At 41.5% G+C, this 23962-nt stretch overlaps 1 protein-coding gene across 3 annotated transcripts in view; it reads right to left on the bottom strand.

Moving 5' to 3' along the window:
* Nucleotides 1–205: 205 nt before the first annotated feature.
* Nucleotides 206–23962, bottom strand: part of ARHGAP4 (Rho GTPase activating protein 4) — an 86324-nt gene continuing 62567 nt past the window's right edge. For 2 of the 3 annotated variants that reach the window (XM_069943484.1, XM_069943486.1), the window contains 12 exons: nt 20822–20924; nt 16568–16628; nt 14755–14832; nt 9092–9226; nt 7894–7996; nt 7231–7464; nt 5396–5472; nt 5131–5311; nt 4595–4690; nt 3747–3893; nt 2789–2888; nt 206–1579 (listed from right to left, as the gene is read on the bottom strand). In XM_069943484.1, coding sequence (XP_069799585.1) covers nt 1373–1579; nt 2789–2888; nt 3747–3893; nt 4595–4690; nt 5131–5311; nt 5396–5472; nt 7231–7464; nt 7894–7996; nt 9092–9226; nt 14755–14832; nt 16568–16628; nt 20822–20924 — 1522 coding nt within the window. In that variant the 3' untranslated portion in view covers nt 206–1372. Of the gene's footprint in view, nt 1580–2788; nt 2889–3746; nt 3894–4594; nt 4691–5130; nt 5312–5395; nt 5473–7230; nt 7465–7893; nt 7997–9091; nt 9227–14754; nt 14833–16567; nt 16629–19073; nt 19102–20821; nt 20925–23962 lie in introns of all 3 variants that reach the window. The other variant, XM_069943485.1, reaches the window with a different exon arrangement.

A 23962-nucleotide genomic window follows, 5' to 3' on the forward strand; every position in this document is an offset into this window, starting at 1 on the left:
GACTAGGGCTGCATCTCTGTTCTGTGACCCTCATAGGCCACTAAGAAGTGCCTGTGAGCTTTTACCAGAGGTGCACATAGAAGAGAAGGGGAGCCCAATGGGAAAGGATAAAATGGGCTCCCAATTATGGCATGGGATTCTTTCTAAATGACAGAAAGGCTTGGTGTTTTCCCCTTTGGTCAGTTCTCCACTTTCTTAGGAAGGGAGGGAAGTGCTACATAGGTCCATGTCACCTAACAGCAAGAGGAAAAGGACCATTTAGGACAGAGATCCCACCGACAAAGGGCCACATAGCCACCACATGGTCTGCTTCTATAGTACTTTTATGGCTCTTTTAAATAGTCAAAAGTTACTAATGAAGGGCATAATTTGCGTATAAGATGTGTCTTCATCTTCAATGAGCCCTTATTGGGTGCAATAAGATGCCTTTTTATGGCCTCTTATAGATAGGGACCCTTTAAGAATAACATAGCAATGTGCTTCTAAACAGAGGGACCTGCCACCCACGACTCCACTCACCAAGGTCTTTAAAGCAGTTGGATATTTGCGATCATTTAAGTTGTACATGCATCTCTAAGGTACTACGGAATATATTGCACCCAACTGTGAAAGAACACCGCTCAAGTACAAGAGGAGAATGTAAAATAATGGAGCTAGCGCCACCTAGTGACGTGTATTCGAATCCCCTAGACGTTGTATACCAGCCATCTGTGCCTGTGCTACACATAGTGCAGTTTTATTCAAGCGACTAAACTCCTATTGTGCACCAATATCTCCTCCATACTTGAGTAATATTAAAGCTACTTCGTAAGTACTGAAGTAAGTTCTGCAAGTAACTGAAAGACGTCCAGTTCGTCTCCATAGGTCACATATGGAATCTAATGCTGGCTGATCACTATAAATAAACTTTAGTGGTGTTATTGACTGTGCTTGTGCCACCTTGCTGGTATTGTTCTGCTGAGTAGGAGCCTGGTCTAGATGCCAGGAGACCTAAATGCCAGTAGGATAAAAATGAATATTGTGGACTTGGACGAGTGCCACTGCTGCTTGCAGCAGCCAACACAGTCTATATATGTAGGTATCTTGTATCCCCGGTGCTTCCCAATTGGTTGGCCAGTGGCCCATGCTGGTTCTTTTGGGGAGGAGTGAGGCGAGACTCTCCATTTAGCTTCACACAACTGTGCTTTTGTTTATGGCAGTAACACAGACTGATACATAGAAACAAATGCAGGGGAGCTTGTAGGGTAAACACAAACACAAGTCCTTTATTCCTCTATTGTCTGGAACTCCAATACTGATCTGCGCCCAGGCTGAATGAGGCTTGTGGAAATGAATGAATTCTAATTTCCTTCTTGTCCCCAAATCTTAAAATTCATCTTCGAAACACGTTCCTTCCTTGAGGTCCCTTTTTGCTGGCTGGGCTCCCGCGTACTGGCTCACATGCACTTGGTGCACTAGATTTAGTCTCCCGTGGCTTCCCTGCTTTGGTGGGTTCACTCACTTCCTCCGGGATGCCTTGTCTCATTGCGGTTTTACCTAGCAGTTCTCTGAAAACACTGTCCATGTTTTTTGTCACATCCTGTCACGTAGAGGAGAGATGAAAATACATTACTTCAAATTAATGCTCATTGATATCATTAGGGTCTTTATTTGTGTACCATTATGCAAAATTTCGAACAGGGCCCCTCAACCATGTACCATTCATAGCATTGGTGTGTGGTGGTAGGGGTTCATTGGGCTCCACTGGGCACCATGACTGGACCACTGCACCTCCACTAGCTAGTGTATATAACACAAGTTCACAAAAACTACTGTTACTGTTATTTCCATTAGAGGGGTATTCTCAGATGACAAAATAACTCCTCTTCATGCTCCTGGCCTGCTTTCACTTCATACTTTGGGTGGAGGGCAGGAACCTCCACAGCCACTGGCTGCTCTGGCCAGTAGCACTGTGCTCATCTGCTCTGCACAGTGCTATTCTGTGTTCAGCTCTGTTATGCCAAGTCTAGTTCTGACAGCTCCAGGGGGCTGTCAGTGTGAAGATGGGGAGCCAAGCAGTGAGGGATTGAGTAACCAGCTGGCCACCACTGACAACACAAAGAGGTGGTCGAAAACCTAGACAACTACTGTAGCTGTAAACACAACAGACAGCTCAAAGTGCCTAACAGGGAGACACCACTAATAAGGTAAATAGAACCAATTGCTAAGTTTCTTAACTTTAATGACCTACTGTTTTAGATATAGTTGTTGTGATAAGAATACCCCTTTAACTTTTGTCATGTCATCAGACATAATCAAAAGTTCCTGACTGCATCAGGTTTCACTCCTGAAACCCACTGCAATCCTGAGACATGTCTAGAGGAGTGCCAGCAGAGTGCTTCACTCCCTGGCTGTCAATTAAATCCACCTCGTTTGCTCCATTTGAGTCCATGGAGTGAGCAAGTTGGATTTCCCTGCCCAGCGGGGAGTGAAGTGCTCAGACTAACACAAACACCAGCTGCATTTCAGGATCACATCGAGTCTCAGATATGAGACCAAATGATGACATGTCAAAAGGTTACTGAAAATTACACTAACGCTTCAAATATCTTAAAATCTGTTAGTACTATTGTACTATGCTATTGCAGCCTAAATTTTGTAGGAATACAAATAACCATCCACATTAATGCTTACCTACTAACCTTTAACAGCTGTAATTAGTACGCGAACATTGATGTGGATGGTGATCAGGTTAAAGAGGATGACACTGAACCTCTTCAGTATATCTTATAATAATTTTGAAAGTTACCTTATCTACTTCTATGCTCTGACGTTCACTTTGCCAGGTTTTCAGTGCAGATGACCCCTTAGGTGTGCCATCCATGTGGTTTCTTCTCTCTCCTGGTATTCTGTTTACATAGAACACAGTAAGAATTTGAATAACTTCTCAACTAAATAAATCTATTTTCCCTAAAATATTATAAATATATTAATTGACATATAATGTATGTAAAACCTTTTGGTATTTAGGGAATTAGATAGGTATTCCAGAAAAATTATAGCTGATAAATGTTTGATCGCTGGGAGTTCAACCACTGGAACTCCCACTGTTTACTAGAACAAGTCCCACGTCCACTGTTTAAATGGAATAGTGGTTGAGCATGTGTGCTGACTCTTCATTTAAAGTGTATGAGACTTTTTGAGCCATTTTTGTCAGCCCTGTAGAATTAGAATGGAGCGTCAGCGAATATGCTCAAAATGGGGACACAGGACCCCCATTCTAGGAGGCAGTAAGGGTAGTTAAACCCTCACTGAACTAGCAGTGGATACACATTGATAATAGCTTGTTGCTATTGAAATGATCCCTAAATATAAGAGCCCACTTTTAAAGGGGGTTGTCTTATGACGACAAGCCTTATTCAGATTGGAGCCAGTCCAAAGCCAAAAAACTCCCAGCTAAAAGCTGCTGCCGCGAAGGTAGATGCGGCCAACCATATCGCTCATGCATTGGCTGCTCCAGGTTATATGTAGTATTGCAAGTCTGGCACCCCACCATCAGGTTCTCTTCTTGTTTCCCCAATCCTTCAGAGTTCATGTATTAGCTCTGCTTACTTCTCACTACAGTGATGCCATTGGCAGGCTTCATATGCTCTGGTCATATAGGTCCCCCCACTTGTCTCCTCTCTATGTGTCATTTCCCCCTGGTGACACCAGCTGATCAATGGCTAAGAAAGCCAGATGTGCAGCAATCAAAGAACCAATCTTACCTTTCAATGTGACCTAGCAGCCTTGGACCTGGATGAGCCATAGGGAAAGGTATTCTGGGCGCCTCCATAAACGGGTTGATTTTTCTGATAGGACTCCCCTCACTGCGCTTTCTGGGGGAGCACGCGCTGTCCGAATTTACCCGTAACCTAAAGAGAATAAGACAATGCTTAGTACAGTATGTCATCACTACTATAGCTGTCCAACTTTGGCTACTTATACTGTAAAGAATCCTTTCCTATACTAACAATGAAATCACCTACCCTCCACATACCAGTTGTTTTTTTATCCCAAGCTAAAGAGGGTCTTTTTAAAAAATTTTTTACCCTTTTTCATTCTGTTCATAATTGTTATTGCCTGCCTCGAATCTCATCCCTGTAATATTTTGACAGTGCAGAGACCAAAACTGTAGTATCAGATCACAGGGGGTGGGGTGGATCTGACCTCTGAGCCCCTGGGGATCTTTAGAATAGTGCCCTAACTCCTTTGGTTTGAATGGAGCAGCAGATCAGCACATGACCACAATCTCTTTTCATTCTCTATGGAGCCACTGTAGAGAGTCCAGTATGGCACTCTGATATCTAAAGTGGCTCCACAAAGAATGACTGTAGTGGCGGGTCACATGCCAACCCGCAGCTCTATTCAAACTAAAGGAGCTGGCTCTATTCAAACTAAAGGAGCCGTTTAAATGTAGTTTCGTCCCCTGACAATCACTTTAAAATTGTATTTGCTTTCACAGCTCCCCATGGCTCTGAGGTTACTGCTTCTTCTCTTACTGTATGAATACTAGAATCATAGCATGTACATCTTACACTATAGAATGGTTTGTTAACTTGATGTAATCTTTTACCTGCTAGGTTCAAGTAGAATATCCTCAGGTGTTACAGCTGTGCTGCTGGCCTCTCCTTCTTTCCTGAGGGCACGTTGTTCTAGTTTCTTTTCCGATCTACAATAAGTCAGCAAGTTATATGTCAGCAAAGTTATGCATACATATAGAAAACAAGTTGCTGGAGTGGCTGAATCTTGAAAATTCTTCTGTCATGTCCTCGCCGAGGATGGAAGGTAGTGCTTGAACAAGGTGTTGTACTGTGGACTTGGATTGTGTATGCACCTATTATAAGCTGCAGGTTTTCTGCACACACCCCTTACATGATTCTCAATAGGTTTGGGGGGAGAGAGGGGGTCAATGGGGTGGTGTGGGCACCATTTCAGGTTTCCCTCAGGCAGCAGAAAACCCTGAACACAGAATCAGCCCTGCACTCAGGTAAGCAATGTTATACATTTCTGCAGCAGTTGCATTTTTTTATTTTTTATTTTTTAACTGATGTCGGAAAAAAAAACCTTTAACTACTCTGCATTTTGACACCCAGTCTCACTTTCTCTTACCCTTCAGGAATGTTGATATACTTGTGTGGGACGAGACCTCGCACCCCTGCCGACTCGCCTCTCCACCAGTCGCCGGATGCCTTGCTATGTAATATGATTGAATCACCCTTTTTGAATGACAGCTCCTGTGGTGTTCGAGCTGAGTAGTCAAACTTTGCCAAAGCTTCTACTGTGTCCAGTTCTGGAAACATAAGAAAAGTTAAAATAACAGGATGAAAGAAAATAAAGAATACACAGACAGTCAGAATTTGCATCATTTTCTTACCATCCTCACTGCCAGGCATTTCCTGCTGTCCTTCCTGATCACTTTCTTCAATGGTAGCCTCCAGGGCCAGTGGATCACTATACAAAATGACAGAGACCAACCTCCATAATTAACATTGAAGATCATCACACCATTGAACCATCACACCAGACTTAAAATACATAATCAAAATAAGACCAAACAGGGTCAAGTACTATAGAAAAAATACATTATTAGAGTGTATATATTGTCTACTACTATACACATTGCTATCTGTAGGTTGGTTCCACCTTTAGAGGCCCCCTTTCCTGGGCCCTAACAAAGACTTACATTTATCAGATGACCCCAGGACCTATAGTAGGGCGGAAATAGTGGGGGGCCAATCAGCTGTCATCTAAGATGTCATATTGACTTGCAGTGGCGTAGCTACAATGAAGGCAGGGAAGGGCGACTGCTATGGGGCCCCTGCAGGAAGGGGGCCCGAGGAAGCCTGCCCTGCCTTCATGGTAGGTACTGACACTGACATCCAACCACTGTACCCCCAGGGGTGCAGAGAGGAAGAGGGACCCACCACTGCACTGTTCAGTCCCCTCACTGTAGTGCCGAGTGAGTGGGCTGAACAGAGGAGCAGGACCTGCCAGGTCCTGCACGGCACAGGAGAGGGATGAAGGACCTTATGGTCACATGACCCAAAGGTCCTCAATACTTCTATGTGAAGATCAGCCCAGACTACAGGAGCCACCGCTGGGAGCTCTAAGTGCTGTGTATTTGTGTCAGTAAGTGTATATATGTATCTGTGGGTATATTTATATGTCAGTATGTGTATGTATCTGTGGCTATATGTGTGTGTGTGTCAGCAATGTCTGTAACACTGGTGTATATGTGTGTGTTTGTGTATGTCAGTTGTGTCTCAAGTGATTGACAGGTTTGCTCCCAAAGATGTTCTGCAGCAGCTTCTATTAATGCTGGGCTCTAATAAAAGAACCCACCATTAATATCTGCATTTTCTTTTATTTCTGGTTGAGTATTTCTTATTACACTGAGATGATTTCCCTGTGTACAGTCTACTCATGGTGTATACATCTGTACTAGTGTAATCACAGCGTATATATGTGTGTATGTCAGTGGTGTATCTGTATATAAGTTAATGGTGCCTCTGTGTGTATATATGTGCGTCACTGTCTGTGTTTGGCAGTGGGGGGGGGGGGGGGGGGGGAAGAGTACAGGATTCATGGGGCCCCGTACAGTTTTTTGCTATGGGGCCCCATGAATCCTAGCTACGCCCCTGTTGACTTGTATCAAATCTCAGAAGCGAAAACGAATGGCGAGTCCTGCAGGATGACTCAGATAATGTGCAAACAACAAAACACATAACAGGACAAAACTAACTAAAAGGAAATATCTGACAACAATGGGACCAGAAAACAGGTAGAATTCTGCAGTAAACCAGAGAAAGGTCTAATACCAGGTGCTAAAATTCACATAAGACAGACTGGACAGGACACAGACAGCACATGGCAGCAGAAAACTCACTGTAACCCGCAAACCTTATTACCAATACATATAAATACAAACTGGACAAGACACAGAGAATGCTCAAAACAGCAAACAATCAATTGAACAGTCAATAAGACCACACCTGAAAACCAGCAAATGGATCCACAATCAAACAAAACAACAAAAACTCAGCACAGATCCATTAAAAAAACAGCAAACGAACAAACATAAAAGAAGGCGAAGATGACAAGACAGAGCTACCCCTGATCCGAGTAAAAACAATGTAGTCTTTACTAAAACTTTACTGGCCGCTACTAACTCAGTTTTCTCTGCAAATGTGGCTTCAGGTTAACACTCACCTGTACTCTTCATCCTCCTCTACTGTCATGCACTTCTCATACACAGGTCCCTCCAGTTCTGTTGGCCCAGGGAATATCCGTTCTTGGTAAATGATAATGGTCTTCACAACCTCATTGACATGGGCCTGAACAGACACAGGGTCCTGCCCTTCAGGGATGGAAACCAATGTTGGACCAAAACAGACTGCCAAGTTATATGGGTCCATCATGTTCTCATCGCTGTACTGGGATAAACTAAAAAGTAAAAAACATAACAACTTTACATGGTCAAAACTGAAACTACTTTTTGTTAGAACAGTATCCAGAGAATAAAATGATCACATTGCCAGTATGCACAGTTATCGGGTGTAAATTGTGAGGAGATCTGGGAATTCAATTGTGTTCAATTCTCCTGCAGTGCCCCCAGAGGTTATAGGGAGCATTACACTAAAATTAATAGGCCTGTTCATGTAATGGAAGAACATGCCAGGTCATGCAGATCAAGCGCTGCTCTTTGTTGCCCCTTTCTACTCTGGCTAATAGTCTTAGCTAAAAGTCTTGGAATAGGAGACCCTTCCTATTAAGTCACTAAGTACAGTATTTGGCAGACATCCCCTTTAAGGAGCAAAGACAGAGGCATACATAGAAAAACAGAATATTATCTAAACACCACAAGGTACTTACTGGTTCAAAAAGGCAAAGAGGTATCTTAGGACAAGAGAGACAGTGGGGGGAAGCTGTGACACCAACTTCTTCAAGTGTGGAACTCTATCCTGGATCTCCAGTTCTATTGGGTAAGAAATGTAATTTTGATTCAATTAAAATTTTATATAATGATAAAACAGAATATAAGACATACAACACATTCTGGAGACCCTGTAGAACAGAAGGCTGGAAATTTAAACTGGCACTACCAATAAAAAATGTTAAATCAGCAGGGGAGGTGATATACTACATCTTTGCAATTTACTTCATTTATTTTTTGCCTCTTTTTATATGAAAAACAATGCTATAAAATCAGTCAGTAGGTGTCTCACTTACTGGAAAACTGCAGTTGAGGCTCTATCACTAAGGCTATTTGGTCTTTAGTAACAGCAAAAAAGAGACCAAACACAGGAAGTAATGTCAGTTGTCCCTCTGCTCTGCACAGACTCGCCCAGTGAGGATAAATATGGATTGACCAGCAACCGTACACTCTCCTATCCAGTCCTCCGTACGCTGCTGCAGCCGACCAAAACAACTCATCTATGGCCCCGCCCACCAACGAAGAGTGAAATGCAGAAGCATGAGCAGCTGACAGCATACATAATACAAGCATTAACTATATATTTGCTGGGGGGGGGGGGGGTTATATGTCATCACATGTACACTTTAAGTAACAGACTTATTTTAGACTTATTTGTCTAGTCCATGCACTGACTTTCTACAGAGCTTGGGGTGGGCTTGTGCAAATACACAACAGTCAGTCTACATAAGAAGAGCTACAGTCTCAAATAGGGGGGGAAGAAGAATAGAGCAGTAGCCCAAGCCTTGTATAAAGCAGGAGATGGATTTTAGATTACTTTAGACATTCCTGATCTGGAGTCACTGATCAGAGCTGTGTACTAAGGGAGCTAAGTGAAGAAGCCAAAAAGTACTAAAGAAATTACATAGTAAGCCAGCTCTACCCAATCGCCCAAACTTCATATCCCCTTTACCCCGCTGTTTATAAATATAATAACCAGACCTAGTATATAAATGTACACCAGTATTGCAGAAGAGACTGGATCTGCAGTGGAACTACATGATGCAGGTGATTTGCACCTTACTTTTTTTGGAATGGCTTTAAGTATAAATATTCCCGCCAAGACCAACCCATCCACTATAGATAAAGTTAACTTACGGAGAGAATACAGCAATTCATTAAACATCTCATTTGGAAATAGTGGCTTCTCCAGTCCTCGGAAATACAGCTTTAGGACCCCAGCCACAGAATCCACATCATTCACTGTGTAGCTGGAGTCCAGTGGGTCCTCACCTGGGAAAGAGTACAGGTTAGTCCTCCTACTGGAGAAGTAGGACAACATCTTATTTCATTATGGGTCTCCTGGTGCAGAAGCTGGCCGGCTGAGATCCATGATGCAGCTGAATAACATTGCTGTTAAGGGAGATTTTCTATTGATTGGTCATGGCAGCAGAGTTCTGCAAGCTCTTTACCTTCAGGATTGTGTCGCCCCAGGGTGTATTTATTAACAGCTTCGCGAGTTTGCAGGAAAACAGCTTGCAAAATAGGATGGCCATTAACAAGAAATAGAAAACTATGCACAATATTATACCAGCTAGGTTTTCAACCACATCTGAGCAAGCTTGCTTCTGCAGCGTACAACCCTACCCGCATAGAAAATGACAATTCAAGTCCCGGATCTTAGTAGACTTAAAAGTTTTTAATAAAGCAAATCTTAAACATCATGTAATTCAACAAGTCACCAGCAGATGGCCTTATTGTATTAACCCATAGCAAGCATAAGGCAGAAAAGAAATCATAATGATGATTTTGTTGGCCTATATAGGTGACTATAATAAATTTAATAACATGACATAAAAAATGGAACTACCAATTTCTAGTGACATTACAATATTGGTGCCATGACCAATGTACTAGAATAAATTGTAGCATTGGAAATCAATGAAAAGCTGTGAAATGCAGTATATCTCCAGAGACTAACTATCGGGGGCTGTCAGTGGACCAGAAGCAAATAGTCAGATCCTCCACTCCAAAAACTCTGGGTATATTCAGGCGCAGATCCAAGATAGGCAAGATAAAAGTAGATAGAACTATAAAAATTTATTAAAACAATGACACAACGCGTTTCGAAGTCGTGCTGACTTCTTTCTTAAGTGTCTTATACAAACTGTATTCTAAGGTCCATAAAAAGGGTTGCACATGCTCAGAAGGAGCTGTGGCACAGATGGTCTCTAATTGCAGACACAAGAAACGCCCATCAGTAGGTGGAACATTGTATCTCTTGGTTAACATATACACAATACACACCCAACAAAAATATATATATATGAATATATATACACATATATATATGCAGAGACATAGAGTATACGTAAAAAAATCACATAAAAAATTCATGTACACATAATTAAATAAATAAATATAAATGTGTATTTGTTTCTAATATTATAAAATTAAAAAGTGGCCTATCTAGTATTTTCAATAGTCTCATTCAATCCTTGTGGGGATAGAGTGGATAGTTTAAAGATCCAGTATGATTCGCGATTGATCAATTGTCGATATCTCCTCGGATGGTTTTCAGGGATCTGTTCTAGTATAATAAGTGTTATATCTGTCGGGTCACTTTTATGATAAATGGAAAAATGTTTAGATACACTATGCAGGAGAAATGCATTTTTTATATTAAATCTATGCTTATTCATGCGTGACCGCACTGTCTGAACAGTGCGGCCCACATATTGCAAACCACAACTGCATTCTAGCAAATATACAACAAATTGGGTAGCACAAGTAAGTAGGTTGCGTATTGTGAATGATTCACTAGTAATATTGGATTTGAAAGTATTTACTGGGTTCGGTGACATCCATTCACAGCAAAGACAACGATTATGTCTACATCGCATGGATCCCGTGTCATCTGTGTTAAGTTGTGTGAGATCATCAACTGATATTCTGCGTAGTCTACCAGGGGCTACATGGCCCCTTAAAGTTTTTGTTCTTCGAAAAATAATATTAGGTTTTTTTGGTATTATAGATTTAAGTATTGGGTCATTACACAAAATAGACCAATTTTTTTGCAGATGTTCTTTAATTATTGATGCTCCACAGTTGTATTCTGTTACAAAAGCACAACTGAGGGGGTTATTGTCCGTAAATTTATTCTTATGTTTATCTCTATTTTTTTCTTGCATATTGTCTAAAATGTCCTTTTGTGTAATATTCTTATTTTTATTGTACGCTTTTTTCAAGATTTTTTCTGGATAGCCTTTATTTACAAATCTGTTTTTTAATATATTCGCCTGCTGTATATAGTCTTCTTTGTTACTGCAATTTTTCCTTATGCGTTGGTACTGCCCCAATGGCACGTTTTTTAGCCATTGAGGTAGGTGGCAGCTGGTGAAGTCAAGAAAACTATTCACATCGACACTTTTAAAGTGAGTTTTTGTAATAATTTTATCTTCACTCTTCATTAGTGTCAGATCCAAAAAATCTATATTCTCCGTACTGAAGTTCAATGTAAATTTGATTCCCCAATCATTGCAATTCAGTTCGTTCACAAAGGCCTGTGCATCTTTTTCTGTTCCCGTCCATATGAAGAACAGAAAAAACAGAAGGGAACAGAAAAAAATATGGACGGGAACAGAAAAAAATTGGTCTATTTTGTGTAATGACCCAATACTTAAATCTATAATACCAAAAAAAACTAATATTATTTTTCGAAGAACAAAAACTTTAAGGGGCCATGTAGCCCCTGGTAGACTACGCAGAATATCAGTTGATGATCTCACACAACTTAACACAGATAACACGGGATCCATGCGATGTAGACATAATCGTTGTCTTTGCTGTGAATGGATGTCACCGAACCCAGTAAATACTTTCAAATCCAATATTACTAGTGAATCATTCACAATACGCAACCTACTTACTTGTGCTACCCAATTTGTTGTATATTTGCTAGAATGCAGTTGTGGTTTGCAATATGTGGGCCGCACTGTTCAGACAGTGCGGTCACGCATGAATAAGCATAGATTTAATATAAAAAATGCATTTCTCCTGCATAGTGTATCTAAACATTTTTCCATTTATCATAAAAGTGACCCGACAGATATAACACTTATTATACTAGAACAGATCCCTGAAAACCATCCGAGGAGATATCGACAATTGATCAATCGCGAATCATACTGGATCTTTAAACTATCCACTCTATCCCCACAAGGATTGAATGAGACTATTGAAAATACTAGATAGGCCACTTTTTAATTTTATAATATTAGAAACAAATACACATTTATATTTATTTATTTAATTATGTGTACATGAATTTTTTATGTGATTTTTTTACGTATACTCTATGTCTCTGCATATATATATGTGTATATATATTCATATATATATATTTTTGTTGGGTGTGTATTGTGTATATGTTAACCAAGAGATACAATGTTCCACCTACTGATGGGCGTTTCTTGTGTCTGCAATTAGAGACCATCTGTGCCACAGCTCCTTCTGAGCATGTGCAACCCTTTTTATGGACCTTAGAATACAGTTTGTATAAGACACTTGAGAAAGAAGTCAGCACGACTTCGAAACGCGTTGTGTCATTGTTTTAATAAATTTTTATAGTTCTATCTACTTTTATCTTGCCTATCTTGGATCTGCGCCTGAATATACCCAGAGTTTTTGGAGTGGAGGATCTGACTATTTGCTTACCGGTTTGGTCTCTGGGAGTGGCTGCGGTCCACACACATGCGTTACTGAGTGTTGTGCCTTCCATATGCACAACCATTACAGGTGAGAGTCTCCAATTACTCGCCTGTTTTTTTGCACATTTGCCATCAGACTTCACACTATGGAGCGCTGTCCACACTTCTCTTTTCTATAGTGGACCAGAAGGTAATCCACTCCACTGTCAGTGGTCCATAGGGGCTAGTTCTCTGGTTACTGTCTCATCACTCAGTCCGCCCTTATGTCCCGAACCAGCTTAGTAATATTTTTTCAGCCCATGTATTGATTCCATGTATTTCATTTGTATACTATTTGTCTGTGTAACACAATCATGTCAAACTCTGGCCCGTGGGCCAAATCTTCCCCGTTCTGCCACTAATTTTGGCCCGCCAGGCAATTCATAGTTTTAACTACATGTGGCCCACCATGGCTACTATATAAGAGACTATGGGGAGGGCTGACTACTATACAAGACTATTGGGGAGGGATGGCTACTATATATGAGATTGTTGGGGAGGGCTGGCTATTATATAAGAGACTATGGGGAGGGCTGGCTACTATATAAGAGACTATGGGGGAGGGCTGGCTACTATATAAGAGTCTATTGGGGAGGGCTGGCTACTATATAAGGGTCTATTGGGGAGGGTTGGCTATTATATAAGAGACTATGGGGGAGGGCTGGCTACTATATGAGATTCTTGGGGAGGGCTGGCTACTATATGAGATTACTGGGGAGGGCTGGCTACTATATGAGATTACTGGGGAGGGCTGGCTACTATATGAGAGACTATGGGGAGGGCTGGCTACTATATAATAAACTATGGGGAGGGCTGGCTACTATATGAGATTCTTGGGGAGGGCTGGCTACTATATAAGAGACTATGGGGGAGGGCTGGCTACTATATGAGACTACTGGGGAGGGCTGGCTACTATATGAGATTACTGGGGAGGGCTGGCTACTATATAAGAGACTATGGTGGAGGGCTGGCTACTATATAAGAGTCTATTGGGGAGGGCTGGCTATTATATAAGAGACTATGGGGGAGGGCTGGCTACTATATGAGATTCTTGGGGAGGGCTGGCTACTATATGAGATTCTTGGGGAGGGCTGGCTACTATATGAGATTACTGGGGAGGGCTGGCTACTATATAAGAGACTATGGGGAGGGCTGACTACTATACAAGACTATTGGGGAGGGATGGCTACTATATATGAGATTGTTGGGGAGGGCTGGCTATTATATAAGAGACTATGGGGAGGGCTGGCTACTATATAAGAGACTATGGGGGAGGGCTGGCTACTATATAAGAGTCTATTGGGGAGGGCTGGCTACTATATAAGGGTCTATTGGGGAGGGTTGGCTATTATATAAGAGACTATGGGGGAGAGCTGGCTACTATATGAGATTCTTGGGGAGGGCTGGCTACTATATGAGATTACTGGGGAGGGCTGGCTACTATATGAGATTACTGGGGAGGGCTGGCTACTATATAAGAGACTATGGGGAGGGCTGGCTACTATATAATAAACTATGGGGAGGGCTGGCTACTATATGAGATTCTTGGGGAGGGCTGGCTACTATATAAGAGACTATGGGGGAGGGCTGGCTACTATATGAGACTACTGGGGAGGGCTGGCTACTATATGAGATTACTGGGGAGGGCTGGCTACTATATAAGAGACTATGGTGGAGGGCTGGCTACTATATAAGAGTCTATTGGGGAGGGCTGGCTATTATATAAGAAACTATGGGGGAGGGCTGGCTACTATATGAGATTCTTGGGGAGGGCTGGCTACTATATGAGATTCTTGGGGAGGGCTGGCTACTATATAAGAGACTATGGGGGTAGGCTGGCTACTATATGAGACTATGGGAGAGGGCTGGCAACTATATAATAGACTATGGGGGAGGGCTGGGTACTATATGACGACACTATTGGGGAGGGCTGGCCACCGCATGTGCTCTGACAGTGCTAGAACCGTGGCATTCGCGGTTCAATAATTATCAAGGTTGACCTGCAACTTTGTCCAATTTTTTCATTTTGGCCCACTGTGTATTTGAGTTTGACACCCCTGGTGTAACACATACCTCTTTCAAAGGCACTCCGAATCTCATTCACCTGGACCTGTGAACCTGGGACACGGAATATGCCCTCATGCTGTAGACCTAGAAAAGACCATATTAAAAGTCTGAGAACGCCAGCAATGATTGACATAGAGTTACTCACTACATACATTCAACTAAGCTAAGCTAAGCATGAGACAGAGACATCGTAATGGGCATCCTAAAGATGCACTTAAAGCGGTTATCCAGTGCTACAAAAACATGGCCACTTTCTTTTAGAGACAACACGACTCTTGTCTCCAGTTCAGGTGCGGTTTGCAATTAAGCTCCATTCACTTCAATGAAACTGAGCAGCAAAACCCCACCCAAGCTGCAGACAAGAGCGGGGCTGTCTTTGGAAGAAAGTGGCCATGTTTTTGGAGCGCTGGATAACTCCTTTAAAGGGAATTTGTCAGCTGTAATTCATGTTCCAAACTGCTGACACTGTTAGGTAGCCGTTAGGTCAAGCAGACACGTGTACAATAAATACTATATCATAAAAGCAGTTTTCTGCATTCTGAAATCAGACAGATATGTAAAAAATAAAAAGTGTCTCCATATGCAACAGCCATCTAACAGTGTCAGCAGTTTGGAATGTGAATTGCAGCTGACAGATTCCCTTTAAAGGGTTTCCCCAAAAATGGGTAGGTACTATTGAATCTTACTGCTCTTCTTAGTGCCAACTACTTTATATGGTCCCCTTACAGATGGCTATATAGATTTTTGAGAAAACATCCTACTCATAAGCTAAGAAGCAACACTGCAGTCATAAATGTTAAGAGTATATATAGTCACACATGGCAGATGTGTTGCAAACATTTCTACAACTGTTCTTTTCATTCACACATGTGGAAGTGTCTGCAGAATTTTCTACAATGAGTCTGCTAGATATGAATACACCCAAAGAGGTGTTACGTCTGTAATACATATCACTCTAGGTTCACACTAGGTAAGATCAGTACTGCAGTACCGGCCAGATAAACTTAATTTATGTTGAATTTGGATTTACAGCATCCCAATTCACCATTGCACATTATGGAGAGTGCGGCCAGAGCCGCACGCTCCATTGTGTGAACTGACAGGTCTTTGCGGCCGCTATTCAATGAATAGCAGCAACACAAAACTGACATGCCGGAATGTATACTATGGGGGAGATTTATCAAACGTAGTGTAGAGTGAAACTGGCTCAGTTCACCCTAGCAACTAGATTCCACCATTCATTTTTCAAAGAGTGTGAGGAATGTAAGGTGGAATCTAGTTGGTTGCTAGGGGCAACTGAGCCAGTTTCACTTTACACCACGTTTGCTAAATCTCCCCCTATGTGTATACACTCTGGCTGGGATTCCATAGATTTCTATGCAATGTATCTTTTGTATTAATCACAGCCGTTGTTGCAAATCGGCAACAACAGCAGTGATTAATACAAAAGATACGTTGTGTGAACATAGCCTAAACCAGCATAAAATAAAACATTTCCTTTTTCACTCAAAACCAAAGCTAAATCCAGTGCTGGTAACATAGTGCATAGTGGGAATGGTCACCAGCAGCTATGGTTGTAAAGAAAACTTTATAAAATGACATATTACAGCCATCTCCAGCAGACTGTCACCATTTACAGAAATAAAGTCTTTGCTGATTGTTCCCATCTGGATACCAGGGACTTTCTTGCTGCCAACTCCACTAGGACCAAAAAGGGCTGGTGCAAAATAACCTTCCCATAAGGACACAGCAGTACTGTGATGACCTGGGCAACTTTGCTAACCAGACTCTAAACACTATAGCCAGTCAATGAACTTACCGTGCAAGTTTATGAAACGGATACAGCTGGACACTACCCGTGGTATGGCTTCTCCTGAACTCTGCATGGTCAATACAACAGGGTAAATAATAAGTAAAGTGTATGGTAATGTCTACCTAGGTGCGCCTTGTTTGCTAAAATTTTACTCTGCTGACTTTTGCTGCTATTTACCAATCAGAAGAATAGAGTAGAATGACTTGGGATAAAGCAATGATGAAGCTATTATAGACTGCTATAGACTGAATCCTAATAGAGTCCATCCTATATACACCAAGAGTTAAATAAAGCAGTCCTTAGGAAGTCTGGAAGCAGCCTTGAGGATCACTGACACTGGGACAACTAGGAATCATACATTATTTTTGCCAAGGCCGATCACAGTATGTAGTACATACAAAGGATATTTCATATATACCCTCAGGGACAATAAACTGTTTAATAAATCATAGTATTCTGATTGATATTTAAGCCTGTAATCTATTTTTCCAGTGACCCAAAACTGCACTTAACTGGGATCCTAAGAGGCAAAGATCTGGAGAGGAGTCTCCTTCATCAGTTTCCTCCAGAATATAACATCCTAAGAGCCTGCCCGCAGTGTTGCCACTGTCTACCATATATTCTTTACTACAAGCAAATGCTTCCTGTGTTGTAATATCAGGTGGACAAGAAGTATATAGAGTACATCTTTGACAAGAAACAAACATCTTCTGTGACTAGAAGTGATAGACTCCCAGCTACTATTGTCAGCCATGAGAGTTTTAATGGAGCTGGATTTTCTGTCCAATAGTGACCCAGTGGGTGACCAACACCATCTCTTCCTTTCCTTAGATCACTTGTTTGTGACACTTCAGCTCATACCGATTTATTTAAATAGAGCTGAACTGCAATGATGGACACAGTCCATAGACAGCTGAAGCCCAATTGACAGGAGAAAAGAAACCATGTTTTTATACCAGACTACCCCTTTAACTGTTTATCATATACATATTAGACAGACCAATGACATTACACTAGGTTAAAGCCCATAATGGGATGATTTTTTACTCAGTGCCAACGTAGAAAAAAGTCTGGTTCAGTGTCTGCATAAGTAAAGGAGGAAGTAGCTAACTTCTCCTCCTACTTGGGTTTAATAGAAATCAATATACTGTAACCAGAAAGCCTGGGACAAGAATAAATGTTGCAGCCAGTGGCGTAGCTACCATAGAGGCAAGGAAGGCGGTTGCTATGGGGCCCATAGAAGGAGGGGGCCAGGGAAGATAAGAGCCTCCTGTGTCCTTTTGCTTAACTCCTTATGTACTGCAGTGTCTAAGTGACCCAGTGTTTTCTAACATGCTGCAACACAAAAAAGAGTTAATATAAGCTCAAGACAATTAGCTCTCTGATAACCTCTGACCTCTGAGCTCCTGCAGAGGTCAGGGGTTATCATTGCAGGAGTAGTGAAGGAGAAAACTAATTGTCTTCTGAATTAACCCTTTGTTTGTGTTACAGCATGTAAGAGAACACTAGGTCACTTACACACTGCAGTAAATAAAGGGTTAAGCAAAAGGTAGTCTGCTCTTACACCTATGTATATAACCATGAGGCTCCTAATAGACTGTAGTAGTTAAATACAGTGGATGGACAGAACAAGCAGACATTGGCTTCCTCCTCTGCCAGTCACTGTTGTGGCTACATGAAGGATTCTGCCTCTGGCCACAAGAGATTTTTTTTTTGACACATCACTAATAAATTTTATATATATATATATATATATATATACACATATATATATATATATATATATATATATATATATATATATATATATATATATATATATATATTGTAGGGGAGGGGGCCCCATACAGTTTTTTTGCTATGGGGCCCTATGAATCCTAGCTACGCCTCTGGTTGCAGCTGTTCTATTTTATGCCCTGAGGCGCAGGCCTTGACACAACCTTTACTACTAGTCCATGGGCTATCCTACATGGGGATTCCTACAGTCTCTACCTCGTAGGATCCAAGCTAAGTTTCAAGGGTTGGAAAGAGAGTATAAACCAGACAAAGTGTCATCTTTTATTCTGGCCTGGAGTGACAGTAATGTAACTATAAAATATTAAAGAACATCTTACAAGATAGGCAACTTCCAGATCTACACTTATTCAGGATGACCACACATGACTTGATCTTGCATCTTCACTAGCTAGAGGAGTCTGAGAGTCCTATCTGGCCAGACTTTTTTGGAACAATCATACAGATCAAGGGATACAGCTTGGGGCTACAAGTAGGCCAGGTCCCTGGGTCCTATTTCTGGCAATATGATAAGACTATCTCTAATCCTAGCACATTTGAGCAATTCCTAATTTTTTGCTCACCCTTTAAGAGAACATTTATTTTACAGCATCTATGGCATTTGTCTATGACATTATCTTATATTTCTATTGCACGCAGATAATAAAACATTGAAGAATGCTCATTGACACAAAAGTGCTGAAAGCCATGCAAGAAGAGAAGAATGACTGAAATGTACCTTGGCACGGGACAGGTACCTCCGTCTCCTGCAAGCAAAGCAGAGGAAGAAAACAAAAAGACAGAGAAAGGATTGAGCTGTAAAGGGTTAACTGGAAGCACAGGCAGAATTATATCAGACCCATGTGACGTGCAGGCGGTGCTGGGGTAGGAAATAGTGCAGAAATCCACACAATAATATGAAACGGACAGAAAATAGAGGCAGATTTCAGGTTAAGGCATTTACTGGCCCAAAAGCAAAGCAAATCCAGAATTCATAAAAAATAGAAAAGGGAAGTGTTGTAGAAGGAAAGTGCATATCTATCTATACTATAAATCGGTTGTCAGTTCCCAATCTCAGCTGTCCTTCCTGGCTGCTACAGATCATGACACTATCAGTACCAGTATGTGTCAAGATCTGCCCTATGAGCTGTATAAATAGCCCATCAAACAAACTGCAATGCAACCACAACACCGCCATGTGGGCAATGAAGGGGTCATGCTACAGACAGAGGAGGCCAGGGGGTTCTGAGTTTTCGGAACTACCAGTAAGTTGAAATATAAGCTATGTTTCTTATGGAATTTGGTTCTTCAAAAATAAACTGCAAACACAGGGTCAGTCAAAATCTAAACGTCTTCCTAGATAACTTTATATTCAAAATCCCAAAACAAGAGAACACTTTGTAGTCTAGTTCTCCCATCTTCTCCCTTAACAGGCCATACAAATGAAGTTCTTTTCCTTATTGAGACCAACAGCAGGTGTAAGAAGTTTTATAGGCCATGCTATGATCCCTGGGAAAGCATTATGCAAATTCATTATCTAACAGTGTCAGCAGTGACTTTAAAGTGTTACTGTCATTTGAATAACTTCAGATTTATCATCAGATATGTCAAAAGTTAATGATTGCAGAGGGTCTCTTTTGATGATTTGGGAAAGGAACACATATGATAAAGGAGGAAGAGCATATTTAGCAAAACTTGGCTACTGCTTATAACATACCATGAAAAAAGAGAAGTAGAGAAAGGTCAACATAGGGGAATCAGATTTTATACAGAGGAAGATACACAGTGGCAGGAGATAAGTGGGCTGGAAGTTTTATATCAAGATAGGGTTGTGTAAGGTGTTGTCCCATAGAGGGACATTGACCTTGTGAGTAGAGAAAGGAGCCAGAAGACATAAACATCGACATGTTGGCCTATTAATGCTAAGCCATTGGGCACAAAAGCATCCATTTTTGAGGTGCCATGGAGGTAAAAACAGCCAGAGTCCTCCAAGCTTGACTTAGATAGGAAGACAGCAAGCCAATCTATATTTGACCCTGAATAAACAATAGATTATAGATGCTATTGGAACCATGTCTAAGGTATATGCCTGATGATACATCATATGAAAAGCCTAAACATGGTGTAAACAGGCCTATGAACAGTTATATTGAGCAGCTATCTTCAGCATCCATTGGCCCTATGCAAAGAGATACCCAAATTCTAGTGGCTGTAAAGGATGTAGAAGAAACGGAAACAGGTAAATTGGGAATAAGCCTGAAAGTCATAAAATAAAGGGCCTGTGAAGAGTCAGGTGACACATTCATGTTGTTACACACAGAAGTTCAGGGTGTAAGATCATTCAGCAGAAGTGATAGCAATTTGCACTGGCAAAGAAATTCCTGTATAGCAAAGGCTTCTGAGATGAGCGGCACCACAGTGATTTGCCCATAGGAAACACAAGCCAGATCAAGAAGCAAAGGAAGAGGAAGCAGATATGGTGGGTACCTGCACAAATTCCTCCAAATCCCCGTTAAACAGTTTGTGGATATACTGGGAGGATGGTCTCTGCCTTCTCGACCTTTGAGACTTACTGGTGTTCGACTGCAGCCTGAAACCAACCGTGTGACATACAATTCACCCACTCGCAAAATCTCACTCCATGTTAACTATAACACAGATGCTATAGAGGCTATAAACACAGACAATAGCGCGGCTTTGATTACATAATGGCACAGATTAGGCTAAATTATTGTGACAATTGTATCAGATCAACAGGGTCAAATAATATGATTGGTAAGGGCTAAAACCATACAAAGTTTCCCAAAACACCATGATGTCCAGGTATTGTCCAAGAATAGGAAAAAAGGTAGTCTTTTTATTAAAGGGGTTGGCCACTTTATAGTAAAAGTGTACAGTATTAGTAAGTGTACTAATGCCTTTACTGACAGCAGCTCCCCATGTACCTCATAGAGCTAAAATCAGACTTCCCTCCTCAAGGCTGTGCTGTCCTGCTCTGTGGTGAGCCTGTCCATAAGATGGCATACATGGGGGAGCATGTGACCATGCCCCGCCCACTGTATCCTCCAAAGGAATAAACAGGCTCAGTAGTGGACACTGGGGGCGGGGGCGGGTCACATGCTCCTCCATGTCAGCCATCTTATGGAGAGACTTACCTCAGAGCAGGGCGGCACAGTCTGGAGGAGGACAATCTGATTTTAGCTCTATGAGGTACACAGGGAGCTGCTGTCAGTAAGTGCAGTTACTAATACTGTACACTGAACAATTTTACTATAAAGTTGCCAACCCCTTTAAGTAACAATACTTGTCTTTGGATTGAGTCACACTTTTCTGCTTCACCTTTGCCTGAGCAATAGGTTCCTGGTATGCCAGTATTCCAAGTGAAGGGGGTTTCTGCTAAGTTCTCAGTGTTCTGTGTCACTGCCTGCCTTTTTGACTCACTCTCTGCCTGATCCCCTGAGATGTATTCCCTCTCCCGGACCATTCACTACGAACCGATGCTGCCCGCCTTGACCTCTCTACCTGTCCCTTTGTACACAAGTAAACCAGTGATTCTTGGCCTGCTGGGCAGGTCACCCCCTGCACCTGGACCACTCTTACTGGTAGCCATATGTCACAAAGTCCAGATCCCATAATTGGGATTAGGGTACAAACACACACACCGTATATGCAGCAGATTTGATGGTGCAGATTTGATGCTGTGTTCAGTTATTTAGATCTAATCTGCTGCGTATTTGTTGCATATTTGCTGCGTATCGCAGCAGTAAATACGCTGCGTATACAGTGTGTGTGTTTATACCCTAAAAGGTAAGAACCAGGTGGCAACTGCCAAATTAGTTGGAAGTAGGTCCAATCCTGATGTCTGATACATAGTGCAATGCCAAATACAATCAAGATAGGTGCGGTTTCCTAAAAAAATATATACTAAAAAAGCAGACCCTTTTTTCTAATAATGGACAACCCATTATTAAGTTATATAAAATGATGACAGAGAACCTGTGACGTTAGTGCTTTTGTCTTAAGGTAGCTTCACACACACCGTAACGCAGCGGATCCACAGCAGATTAGATCTAAATAACTGAACACAGCATCAAATCTGCACCATCAAATCTGCTGCGGATCCGGTGTGTGAAGGCACCCTTAATCTGTATGCTTGTGATTGGTTTGTTCCTGTTTATGTTTACCTGGTTTGTTCCTGTTTATGTTTACCGAGCCCCCGCTCGGTTCCCTTTTAAATTTGTGGGCGCTGTGAAGTGACGGCTACTTTCCTGCCACCCTGTATCTTTGTTTTACTTAGATCCAGCTCTCATGGTTACATTCCTCTGCCTTGTTTTACTGATCTATGGAATCTTTGTAATACTTATATGTAACCAAGCATTTCCTTGTACTTATACTTTTATTGCACTGATATTTTATTTTACATGGTGTTGGCGTTGTATCCACTTTATGGTGTTACCACCTGAATATACAAATAAAGAATTTAAAAAGAGAACCTGTGCCAAGAAAAAATTGTGCTAATTACTTTCCTAATATAGCTTGTATTTTGTCATAAATCTTAAAGGGGTTATCCTAAGATTACAAATGATAAGCTTTTCACAGGTTAAGAGATAAGTATGTTGGGTCCACTGTCAATGGTCTACTGAGTACGGAGGTCCCTTGTTCCCTTGTTTCCTTGACTGCTGCTCCATTCCCTCTGGACACTCTTGTTCTTGTGATCAGTGGAGGGTCCCAGCGGTTAAACCACTACTCATCAGGTATATACCACATATCATTTTAGTTTTGGGATAACCTCTTTAATATATCTTTAAAACAGTGAAAGCTTCTTTTTTTTTTTTTTTGGACTCGCTTTAAATCCCTTAAATACATAAGGAAAAACTATAGAATTCTGTCTGCCTATAGTCACCACTAATAAAGTTTATTTCATACTTTATATATTGAATGCAATATAAAAAAACAATATACAGTGTTAGTAGTGCCTGCAGACAGTTTTTTCATTTAGGGTACGTTCACACTTACCGGATCCGCAGCGTATTTTCTGCTGCGGATCCGCAGCGGATCCGCAGCAGATTTCATTTAAATTACTGAACACAGCATCAAATCTGCACCATCAAATCTGCTGCAGATCTGCTGCGGATCCTGTAGGGGGAACTATCAGCAGGTACGTCTCTTACCTTTCTCCTCGGTGCCGGTCGCGTGATTAGTCGGGTTAAGGTCCGCTCTGGAGCACTGGTAGAAGCACTGCCATGTCATCCCTTCTAATGATAATCAATGTAGGAGGCGAGCCGGATGACGCAGCAGTGCTCCTAACAGTGCTCTGGAATGGATTCTACCTCCACTTACAGCGCAGGAACGGCACCAATGAGGAAGGCAAGACACATAACTTCCTCCTCAGCCTCCCTGGCCCTATAGCAGGTTAGATTCGTTCCCCTTTAAGACTAGGATCACACTGTGATTTTGCTGTTGTATGCCACATTGCAGAATCTGTTTTCCATGGACTTACATTATAAAAATAAACTGATTGAACGGATCAGTTTTTATTTCTTTTTTTATCATACACAAAGTCAAGGTTGACCACTTACTGAAATGGATACAGTAAAATGGATGCAAAAATGCAATGTGAACCGAGCC

This window comes from Dendropsophus ebraccatus, chromosome 10 (genome assembly GCF_027789765.1).
Source record: "Dendropsophus ebraccatus isolate aDenEbr1 chromosome 10, aDenEbr1.pat, whole genome shotgun sequence".
Taxonomy (NCBI): Eukaryota; Metazoa; Chordata; class Amphibia; order Anura; family Hylidae; genus Dendropsophus; species Dendropsophus ebraccatus.